The sequence below is a fragment of the Anoplolepis gracilipes genome, chromosome 14 (genome assembly GCF_047496725.1).
Source record: "Anoplolepis gracilipes chromosome 14, ASM4749672v1, whole genome shotgun sequence".
Classification (NCBI taxonomy): domain Eukaryota; kingdom Metazoa; phylum Arthropoda; class Insecta; order Hymenoptera; family Formicidae; genus Anoplolepis; species Anoplolepis gracilipes.
Genome location: NC_132983.1, coordinates 250,914 through 263,254, shown reverse-complemented (window position 1 = coordinate 263,254; position 12,341 = coordinate 250,914). Strand labels below are relative to the sequence as shown.

Here is a 12,341-nt window from a genome sequence, read left to right as displayed (position 1 = left end):
TATTAAGTGCGTAATGCGTAGTTAATTGCTATTAAATGCTCAACATAGTTTCATAATATAATTAAGCCTAATAAAGCAACATTGACAAAAATAAAATTAAAGTTGCTAATGCTGCGATTATCGGCGCTAGCGTATCATTCATTTTTACAGTAAAAGAAGAGAACGTCGCTAATCGATAAAAATTATATAAACGAGATGTACATTTTTGTATCATATATATATGTGTGTCTGTGTGTGTGTGTGTGTGTGTGTGTGTGTGTGTGTGTGTGTGTGTGTGTGTGTGTGTGCGCGCGCGCGCCTGCGTGCGTGCGTGCATATATGACATGCATATGTACGTATGTGTATATGTATGTACATAAAGAATGCGTTAGAGAGAGAGGGAATGAATCATATAATTTGATTACCTTGAATAATTTGTTGTCATTAAAATATCATTTTTCTACTGTTTTATTTCAGTTTATCAGTTATCCTACTGATAATTATTAAAAACGGAAAGTTCATGGGTAAATACGAGGTTAATAGAGGAAATTACGAACATTCATAGTAATTATCTGCACATTCGTCCTGAAAAAAATGCCTATCCAAGCAAGACATTCTTGACATGGAATATGTACATCGAGCAATTTTCGTCGACGAATGGACGAGAGCCGGGAAGAGAGACTACCGAGGTTGTCTGTCAACAATTTATTCGCATTTGTCGTAAGAGTGGGGATTCTACTATAAGAAGATAAATCACAGTAGAAGGACTCAGTGTACGGTGTACGGTTAGTCTACCGCGTACACACGGAATACCAGTCACGAGTTTATTTTCTTCCGTGTCTCTTACTTTTCGAAAAGTACCATTTTACAAGTAGCCGCGACGTTATAAATTCCCCACGTACGCTATAAAAAGAGGTAAGTCCTTTTTTGCATTTAAATTCAAATTATCTATCATCTCGTATATATGCAGGCTCCGCATGGAGACAGAACCGTTTCGCTTCGACTTGGAAAACTGACTTTCAAAATCTGACACTTGTTGCTATCCTCTTGCTATTACTTTTTATTAACGCGCGTTACATATGTATACGTTTAATTTTAAAAGCAAGCGAAAGATTTTACAAAACAATGTACATATAAATATTGATATTGCGAAAATTCTCCGAGTGCCTTGACCTTATCAAAACGTTTCAAAAATTTTCCGTTTATCGAGCTTTATGTCAAGTATGATTTTATTTTACGATAAAATTATATTATACGAGAGAGAGAAACGAAGAGAGCATTTTTAAATATATTCCGGACAGCATCTTTATGATCTTTCTTGATCTTTTTCTACAACACCTATCGTCTGAGAAGCATCATGATAAGCCAATAAAATCTTTGAGTATGTAATTTTAACACACATATATACGTATACATTGACATGTAAATTAATACGTCATAGAAAATTTGAATAGAATACATTGATCGGAAAAAAATTTCTATAGTCACGTTCGAGCAAACTGAAAAAAAAAAAAAATGTACGTCTCGCTTATATAACTTTTATAGTGACTAGCAATATTTTCTTTTTACTGCAACAATTACAAAAGAAATATACACGAGCTTCGATAATAAACTACATTAGCAATTTTGCGTTATTTCTGTCAATATTGTATCATTTATTAAGTTGTTTATTATGTTCTGACTATATTTTACAGCGGTTAATTATATATATGGGATTGATCTAACGTAATCTACTGCATCTTCACAAGTCATAATTGTTTTATTATCGCATCTAACGTCTCTCTAATTATAAATCCATGAATATCAATGTTTTCTGAACTACTCGAGAAGACTTTTTTCTTCAAGGGTAACATGTCGGTCAACTTGAAGAGTGTTTTGATAAGTGATCCCGTGGACAAATCTTGTGGCGCATTATTAACAGAACACGGCATTCCAGTTACCACGAAACATAAGCTATCGAAGGATGAGCTGATCAATGAGCTGCAGGTAGGTGAATTAACCAAAATTTAGGTACAAAAATTAGGTACATACATAGCGAATAGTTTCCACTCTATGCTTTTGTAAAGTAAAACAAATACGATAAGAGTCAAGTACATACACGTGGAAAAATGCAAAGTCATGAATTGTTTTCTAATATCATGCGAAGATTAATCGGTGATAATAAGGTAATTTCTTTTTTTCTTGCTGAATTAAAAGCCATTTACTTACTTTACAAAGCTATTTTACGATCCTTTCATTATTGTGAACGAGCCTTTCATTATTAAAAATTTTTTAAATTGCTACATTTTAATCTTAAATTTTTATAGATGATTCTTTTTACATTTAAATTTCAAAATGACCAATTATTCTCAAAGTATCAATTATTATATTTTTTATATAACGACTATTTTTAATTTGATTTATTTCAACAGTATTTATGTAATTGCAAGCTATATTAATTAATCTCTTAGATTCTGATGCAACTAGTATTTTTTATTTAATAGTTATTGAATTTGTGATAATTGAAAGGATATTTTGTACATTTAGAGAAAAAAATCTATAAATATCGGTATATTTATATATCCTCATCATCGAGCATTATTGGCATTGTGTAAAATTTGCCATATTGATTGATTTTTCAATAAATATTGCGCATGAAATTAACTAATTGTAAAAATAAAATAAAATAACAGTTTTTTTTATAAATATAATTTATTAGATTTTTCATTATATTACTAATAACACTGTGAAAAGTTAATGCATAACATTTTAATTATACGGAGCTTGTGTAATTTACCTTTCTTGGAGCATACGACTATTAACGATTGCAATCACAAATTATTATCGATGGACAATCTATCAAACGAGAAATACTACGTGTCAGATGAGGAAATCAAATTTTCCATAAAATTAGATTACGTTGGCATTCACGTGTAAGAGATAAAATCAATTATGATAATGGACCAGTGTTGAGAAGCCGTGGAGAAAAAAATATAGCTCACGTATAAGATTATAAAAAAAGAGCTTTCTGTAAGCATAAAAATATGTATTTTTTAAACGTGAGTTGATTTTATAAGACAAATAATAAGCCTCTTCTTTCTCTCATTATTTGCGAGAATCTAAACATAAATTTCGATGAAAAATTATGTAACTAAAATTGAAATATGTTTTATCACATAGATATTTTATATACACAGATAGATTATTTTTTACGTTTGACACGCTAAACCGATTTTATCAATTAAGCCTTGTTTTTTTTTTTCCATATGCGTTAAAAATCTCAAAATAAATCAATTAAACTTACACGGAAAGATGAAATTTTATTTTGCTTTAAATTTTAAACAAACAATTATATCTGATGTTACAAATATCAAATAAAATTAACGAAATATTTTGCTGCATTTTGTGAATAATTATGTAAAAATAAAATATTTAGAAACATTTTCATCACGCAAATAATTATTTATTTATTCGTTTTTATATATTTGTTGTGTCATAAAATATATATAAAATAACAAGTCTATTTAAACTAATCTATTTAAAAATTAATGACGTGTGAAATATTGGCATTCTTCTAAATCAGATAAATCTTTAGCCGCCAAGTGTTCCAATCTATCATAAAGCGAGACATTCTCGATTTAATGCACAACGTTACAGAATAAAATGAATACAGGGACCACATATCGGACGCGACATATCTTGCTCTCTTTTTCTCCCCCTTTTTCCGTCTCTATCGTTTCCTCCGGTTTCTCTCCGTCTCCATTTATTCTTTCTCGTCTTAATTGCTTGCATTCGAGTCGGCAATCCGGTTAAATCCAGTTAAATCGGTCGGCATGAATACCGGTTAGCTCTGTGACGGGTCGTTGTACCACCGGTTTGTGGTCGCATGTCCACATACATAGGCGCCCGTACAAGGAGATTTATTCTATCCCGTCTCCATTCGCATTTCTCAATAGATAAATCTCTTGGGGTACTACGAGAAAATTCTCAAAAATTAATTAATGCATAAAAGTGCAATTGAAATCAATCAAATATCAATAAATCAATCGAATATTTTCGTATCCGAAATTGCGATATATTGGATACAATAATGTAAAAAAAAAGAAAAAAAAAAAAAAAAAAAAACAGGAAAACTTTGTTTTTCTGGATCTAATTTTATTTCTCATTATATAGCTGAAGAAAGGAAAGGGAAATTTTCTAATAAAATAGATCATTTAAAAAAGAATCCTTAAGAATTTAATTCGTAAAGTTGTGTGAATTTAATAATTTTTTTTTAATTTATTTTAATTGTCCGTTTTCTTTTTCTACATATTCGAAATCTTCAAATACAATTTTTTTTTCCAAAAAATAGGCAACACATTAAGTTTGAAATTAAAATAAACATGAAAATTTAGAAAAAGATTCTTTCTTCAACTCTCTGTCAAACATATTTCTGAAATAAATATATTTACAAATATTTATATATTTGTGTTATAATAAATATTGGTTGGTATATAAAATATTTATTAAACATATTTTCTACACGTATGCTACATAATGTTTCAACATTTTGTGTTTGCATATTCCGTATAATGTAAAAATTCACGGGTTTATTACAATATGTATCGCAATTCGAAAAAAAATCATTGCGATAGACGCTCATGCAACCATATCGTTATCTTTTATGCGGATAATTATAATGAAACCTAAATTGATTAGACACATGGAATACATTTCTCTCAACTTTGCAAATAATCAATTTCGCAACAGTAATATTTCTCAAGCAATAAGAATAAAATGAAAACATGAATCATATTTAACTTAATTATGTATATTATATTAGTAATCATAAATAAGTTATGTATAAAAAATGTTAATATATTATAAAATATATTAATTAAGTTAATTTTTTCTGCATCTCAAAGACGTAAATGCGGTGCACACGTTTTATATAATACACATATTAAATATAAATTTATATTAAATAAAATTTTATATACATATATAAACCCCTTCCTTTATATTTTTTAATTACACTCTTATTGTTTGAGAGATATAAACATTTGTATATATATATATATATATATATGTGTGTGTGTGTGTGTGTGTGTTTTCTTTCTTTGTCGAACAGAATCACGATGCCCTTATCGTTCGATCCGAGACCAAAGTTACGGCGGATGTTTTTGCCGCTTGTCCAAATCTCCGTGTAGTTGGACGAGCTGGTACCGGCGTCGACAACATAGATCTTCAAGCTGCCACACGTAAAGGAGTAATTGTATTAAAGTACGTACATGATCTCATACTCTTCTCTCTTATCTACAATATAACGGAAAAAAATTAAAATGAGCAAAATAATTAAATTAATTGCGAATTTACGAAGCAATTTTTAAAAACATTTCCATGTTAAATTTTTGGTGAAAAACTTTTATATTTCACACATATTGCAATATAAACATAAAGAATATAAGAATATAAAGCAATTATAATAAATGTAATATAAACGATATAAGATGCTGCAATCGCTACATTGTCTTCTTTGAGAAATGGTAGAAACTGGCCCATAAAAATTATCGTTTAAACATGCCTTCTTTAAAGAAGCTGCCTTTTTTTGTAAAAGTTTTTTTTTTTTTTTTTAATGTTTTTAAAATAATTTATGAAATAATGAGATTGCTAAAGCTCGTCAAACAATAACAGAAAATTTCTTTTACTATATCAGTTACTTGATTAAGAAATAAAATAATTGATATTTATTTAATTAGTTAATAAAATTTAAGTTATATTCGTCTCGATAAGTAATCTCTCAAGCAATAGGAAAAAAATGATTCAATAAAGAAGAAGATTCAATAAAGTACAATAATTAATTTGATTGAGCTTACGCAAATGGCAGCTGCACCAGTTAGTGCATAATTGCATTAATTTGTTTTGACAATTGCAGTACCCCGGGCGGCAACAGTATCAGCGCCTGCGAGCTAACATGCGCTTTGATCTCCTCGCTCGCGCGTAATGTCGCACAAGCCGCGCAATCATTGAAGGAGGGCCGATGGGATCGGAAACTCTACTCGGGATACGAATTATCCGGCAAGACTCTCGCGATTCTTGGAATGGGTCGTATAGGTCGCGAGGTAGCTTATAGAATGCAGAGCTTCGGCATGAACATTATCGCTTTCGATCCGATTGTGAAACCCGAGGCCGCAGCCGAGCTTGGTATCAAGCTGCTCGACTTGGAGGAAATATGGCCCCTGGCTGACTACATCACTGTTCATACGCCGTTAATACCTCAAACCAGAAGTACGGTTTTTTTCCTCTTTTTTTTTTTTTTTTTTTTCTGAAATTATTAGCGCAAAAAGCTTGCCAAATATGAAAACACATTACACAAATATCTCGAATTTTTATCAATCCATCTCAATCGATATAAATAATCTTTAAAATATATCTGTTTTTTTTAAAAGATTTTCATTGTCTTACTTAAAGTATATAGTAATTTGATCCAAGAACGCGCAAGCAAGAAATTTTTCACGTCAATTTAATAATATGGAAAATTGTGAATAATTGCATAATATAGACTCCTTTGCTCGTAGATTTGATCAATGCGACAACCTTGGCGAAATGCAAGAAAGGCGTATACATCGTTAATGTCGCGCGCGGTGGTATCGTTGATGAAGAGGCTCTCTTGAATTCATTAAAACTCGACCATTGCGGCGGAGCAGCTTTGGACGTCTTCGTGGAGGAGCCACCAAAGAATCCGATCACCTTGGAACTCATTAAACATCCTAAAGTCATCCCGACGCCTCATCTTGGTAAAAGTGTCAATGTTTATGTGTCATATTGCCATTTTTTTTTTCAATGTCAATTTAATTTTTCTTTTTATCCCCTTGTTTAAACCCTCATTAAATTTCGTAAAATAAATTACCATTTGTTGTATAATAAATAATGCACGTAATTAAGTACTTTTTTTTTTTTTTTAATACATTATAGGCGCGAGTACGGCCGAGGCTCAGCAACGAGTAGCGGTGGAAATTGCTCAACAATTCCTAGGTTTGTCCGGTAAATCGACGGAATATGCCGTCAACGGTATCGTAAACGCTCCAGTCTTATCTGCCGCAATGACGAATGAGAATGAACCTTGGATAGAATTGTCAAAGAAATTGGGTCAATTGGCCGGTCGCTTCCTCAAGGGCAAATTAAACACGATCGTTCACAGTCAGACTGTAGGGAGTGGTATGCAAGACAAACAATTTATACACACGGCCGTTCTGGTCGGTATATTAACTGGACAAACAAAGAATGGCCTAAATCTAATTAACGCGCCTACTCTGGCGCAAGATATCGGCATACGGTTGCAAGAGAGCCATGTTGAGGATGAAAACAACGCGGTTATCGTGAAAGTTGGACAGCATGTCATCAAAGGTAATATATTAAATACAAAAAATGATGCATTTTTCAGAATTTTAATAGTTTGACAGTTTGAAGCGAATCGAATTGATAATCGATAAATTTCGATTTTCGCTCTTTTCCAAACAATTTTATAGTTTTCCATATGTTTTAAGTAATTAAATTTAAAAAAGTATGAATTTTTGTAAATAAATGTGGTTTCAAATTTCCAAAGAGAGAATTTTAGTCTGTAGGGTGAATTGAGAAAATTTCCATCTGAGAATTAAATTTCATATATATTGTATATATCATTAGGACTCTTTTATTTTTGTTTTTATCATTTCGAATATTGTAAGAATAAATTTCTTACAAATTACTTGAAACTTTAATAGAGAGTTCCAGTGGAAATTTTTCAGAAACTTATGATTACAAATTTCACTCATTGCGTATTATGCTATTATGCTATTACCTATAAAGTTTAAGTCGCGAATAAAATATATCCACATTGCAGTTAAACAATACATTACTGATGTTATTGTTTGTCATATTACAGGAACGGTGCGTGACAATCAATCGCTGTTGCTCGCTCTGGACGACGCTGTTTTCGCGAACGGCATCGCATTCAGTGATTATATTTGCTTATATCGTGCAAATAGAGTACAAGATCTCGCCAATATCGTAAATGTTTTCTCATCGAAGAGCATCAATATCCACAATTTGAATGCCAACGGTAGCTGGGTAATCGTTCAAACCGATCGGGAGATCTCGATACAAGTAGACGAGATCGAAAGTTTTTGAACCGCCAGTTTTCAAGAGAAACATATCAACGATAAACGATCTTGATAAAAAGAGAGAAATGTGATTGAAGCTCCAATTTTGAAGTGTTATAGTATTGTCCGATTGTTATAAATGCGTGGAAAGTTTCTATGCAATTCTAAAAAAGCTTTTATGCAGTCTTTTAATAATATTATATATAGAGAGAATCATTATTTATTATCTGATCAAAACAAATGATTGGAAAAAGTAAGAAAAAGAGAAAGAGAAATAAGAAACAATAGTGATAATACACATATTAACATAAGAAATATCTTTTTAGAAAGAAAGATTGTAAAAACAGATGAAATATTTTCATTACACAATAATAATAATAATAATAATGAAATATTTTCACTACGCATAGCACAACGCGCAACGTATTAAGTAAGTCGTACTTTTACGCGTAAACGTAGAAATGTAAAAAAAAAAAAAAAAAAAAAAAAAAAACGAAAGAAAGTATAAAACAACACGTGTCTGTATAAATATTTATATATTTTTTTTAATAGGGTATTTTTATTAATAAAACATCACATTATATCAAATCACCATTTTGTGTATTATTAGCACTAGAAGGGTCTGCGATATAAATGAATAGTTTGCTGTATAAAAGAGAACAACTTATTTTCTAATTGTACAAAGAGGTAATCTTGGTTCATATATTCATTACTATTTAATCCAACATTTATAAAAAATATATTTATATGTTAAAAGAGAGAGAGTGTGAGAGAGAGAGAGAGAGAGAGAGAGAGAGAGAGAGAGAGAGAGAGAGAGAGAGAGAGAGAGAGAGAGAGAGAGAGAAAACCTTTCAAAAACTAGTATATGTAGTGAAAATGGCTGATTCTATCATTAGGACCCTTCCAATGCCTAAATATATAATATTATAAACTAATACGCTAATTATTTATTATTATACGTTTACATATGTTTACAATCCCTTTTACCTTTGTTTTTTATTTATCAATAAAGATGTGCTTTGAAACAAACACATTTGATTCAAAAAGATGAAAAAATTCTTTGGTGTGTAATGGTATTTTCTTGCAATAAGATGTTCGTTATACAGCTTATACATAACAACAGTTTTATATATATATATAAACTGATTTTGCATGGAATTAAATTAAAACATCTAAGGATTAAAAAAAAAAATAACATTGGCATGTAATACAGTAATAGCTTATAATATCACATACTTTTGGATGTATATACACTTTATATTTTAACATATCGTAGTACTAACAGAAGTATGTGTAAAACAAAACTAAAAGATATCATAATAATTGAATGTAGGCAATTCTCCAAATTAATATACAAAGTAATACACACCTAGCTATTATACATGAACAGTTAAACGTACAAAAACATAATACCGAATATGGTTAAAAATATTTCAATATTTTTTTAATGCAAATACGCTACTTACTAAAATATACTGAACTGCAAAGTCGCACACATTATAAATATTAAACAGAATTGATTTTGTAAAAATAATCTTATATTCTTTCATAACTATCTGCTCGACAACAATTAAAGGTGAAGGCAATACCATCCTGCAGAAAGATCCAAAAAAATAATCTTTTTGATTAAACAGAATAGATAGGAATAATTGCTATTTACAATGAGAAATACGACAATAACGGCACTTACTCTGACTAATAGAGGAAGCTTGGACCAAAAGTCATAATTTGGCAACATTTCCCAGCCTGTTGCGCCTCTCAATATTCTCAATGATATGATACCGCCAATGAAGTATGTTCCAGTGATGGTGAAAAAGAGGATAAGCAATATGGAACCAGTAGATAATCCTTTGTGCGGTTCTATTTTACATCCATATGGTGAGCTCAACATAAAATACTACAAACATTATTACATGTAATTTGCATACATATTTTATAATCGTTAAACAGATCAAGCATTTTATCGCTAGTTTTATGCTTACGTAGTTATTAGAGCCAGAGGGAGGAATCACAGAAGATATTTTGAAATTTGTTTTGCTATCGCTATGGCATTCGATATTTATCTGTGATGTAATGTTATTATGATGTATTTCAAAAATTGGAATTTTATTTAAGCCACTTGGCAATTTCATTTTTGTTTCCTCTATTGTTCCAAGACTGAGCGTTGTATTGTTTCGCTTATTAAGTATGCATATCTGCAAGAATTTAATATTTCGTATTTACTTTCTATTCAATTCCAATTCCCTTTTTATCAAAAAAACTAATTAATTATGTTTCAGAGTCAGGATAAACTTGATAAGCTAAAATTATCATCGTTAATCGGTTTTTATCATCGCTGCAGTGGATAGAAGAAGAAAACGAGAAATTATGTGAATTTGTTTGTGTATTATACATTAAACGAAATTTGTTTATATTTTATAGTGTTTACATTGACGCAGAGTATATGTCAAAAACTTTTTTATTATTTTGCACTGATACTTGAGCATGTAGAACTTAATCTGCACATGTTTACATTTCTACCAAAACTACATACGATACCTAAGTCAAGATTTATAGCTATTAGTTGATACATTAATAAAAAGAAAAGTTTAAGTATATTTTATCAATCTGTACTATTAAACGTGAATAATGCTGAAACATACAAATAAAATAATGTGTATATATCACGAATAATTTACTTCAAGGTACAATGCAAAAGAAAAGAATTTATATAATTTTTCCTTTCTGATGTAATAATTTAATCAGAGTTACTGTTATAATAAAAAGTAAGGAGTTGAGAGCCCTAATTACAGATTAATTAATTATAAATTAATTGTTGTATACCAATAAAAACACTATGATGCAGTCAATAAAATAAAATATTTATATACATATATGTGTGTGTGTATTAAAATTAAAAATCACAATATATTCAGAAATAAAAGACTAATATATTTTTTTTAACTGAAGCATGCAAGAGCATTTATAATATTCAAACAGAATACTTTTGACAAACGGGCATCCAATGATGTATATGAGATTTAGTTGATCAAGATTGTATTTTGAGACCCTTACCGATACTTTACTTCCATTGCTGCAAAAAGTATTGTTTTCTGTTTTTATTTTAACATTTGTACATGGATGAAAATATACTGTAAAATTGTTTTGAGTATCGTTAAATGGTCTGGAAATAAGTGGATCCGAATTAATTAATATTCCATAATATATAATTATTAAACTTTAGACATATTTTTTGACAAATAAATGTTTTGTCAATAATACCATATGTATCGGAGAAGCAAAACAAAATAAGTACAAAATTATATGGAGATATTTAGTACAAGCTCATAGATAAAATTTGTTAAATTTTATTTAATAAAGTACTTTATATTCAAAGTATGTTACTCTATATATTGTGTATATTTCTCTCTCAATAAAATGCTACATTAACATAAATATCATTGCATATATATATATATATATATATATATATATATATATATATATAGCTTAATATATAAAATATAATTTACACGATACAGCTATATATATATATATACATATATTTTATATTGGTTAATCCATTACTCCATTTTATATAAAATAATTGATAATTCTTAAAAAAATAAGAAAATTAAAGATGAAAAATATACATTATTTTAATTAGAAAAATTGAAAGCGTGTTAATTTATCCGCAGTTATTTAATTACTTGACAGGTTTTATTTGACAAAAAGTAATTGTATTTTTGTACTTGGATTCCTTTGCTTCTTTTAATACATACGAAAAGAAACAAACATTCTATTTTATTTTATATGAAAAACAAAGAGAATGAGAAATAAATAGAATATAACGTAAAGGTTAATTGATGGAAATGTACGAACAATTCATCAGCGAGGCCGGTCAAATTGTAATAGCGACCATCCGGTAGCGTACAGATGCAAGGAGTCGTGTTCTGTTGCGTGCATTCTGACGACGTTGTGTCGCAAAATAATACTAGAAATAATGCAAACGCGATAAATGTCGCATCACGACTACACATCTTTACTACGCCTCTTTCGTTTGTTGTTACTTGTCATATCCGCTTGTCTCGGTCCGCTCCATATCTCTCTTCTCTCTTCCATACCATCCTATACCTTTCGTCCGATATACAATAAAAAAAAATGCCAATTTCCAATTGGCACGACATTTCTGTCGATGGAAAACAAGCTTTTCCGATTGGCTATCGCATAGAGATTTTCAATAGGATCCACTGCAGTTTCCTAGCGATAACAGCCAATCGGACA

At 29.9% G+C, this 12,341-nt stretch overlaps 2 protein-coding genes across 4 annotated transcripts; one reads left to right on the top strand and one right to left on the bottom strand.

The window, feature by feature from the left end:
- Positions 1-734: 734 nt before the first annotated feature.
- On the top strand, positions 735-8,576 carry LOC140673080 (hydroxypyruvate reductase). 2 transcript variants are annotated; one of them, XM_072905720.1, is made up of 7 exons: positions 735-894; positions 1,825-1,965; positions 5,069-5,220; positions 5,873-6,225; positions 6,516-6,734; positions 6,913-7,344; positions 7,862-8,576. In XM_072905720.1, the coding sequence occupies exons 2-7, from the start codon at positions 1,831-1,833 to the stop codon at positions 8,104-8,106; spliced, it is 1,536 nt and encodes a 511-aa protein (XP_072761821.1). In that variant the 5' UTR covers positions 735-894; positions 1,825-1,830; the 3' UTR covers positions 8,107-8,576. The 2 variants fall into 2 exon arrangements, with proteins under 2 accessions (XP_072761821.1, XP_072761823.1); XM_072905722.1 differs by having other exon boundaries at positions 1,810-1,965.
- A 21-nt stretch (positions 8,577-8,597) lies between these two features.
- Positions 8,598-12,177, bottom strand: LOC140673084 (uncharacterized). Of its 2 annotated transcripts, XR_012047997.1 has the most exons (6): positions 11,940-12,177; positions 11,133-11,241; positions 10,061-10,273; positions 9,769-9,975; positions 9,545-9,671; positions 8,598-9,250 (listed from the first exon to the last, which is right to left on the bottom strand). XR_012047997.1 is itself a non-coding variant. In XM_072905726.1 (5 exons), exons 1-5 carry the CDS (start codon positions 12,095-12,097, stop codon positions 9,615-9,617), a joined length of 744 nt encoding a protein of 247 aa, XP_072761827.1. In that variant the 5' UTR covers positions 12,098-12,177; the 3' UTR covers positions 9,324-9,614. The 2 variants fall into 2 exon arrangements, 1 of the variants encoding a protein (XP_072761827.1); XM_072905726.1 differs by lacking the exon at positions 8,598-9,250 and having other exon boundaries at positions 9,324-9,671.
- Between the last annotated feature and the right edge of the window lie 164 nt (positions 12,178-12,341).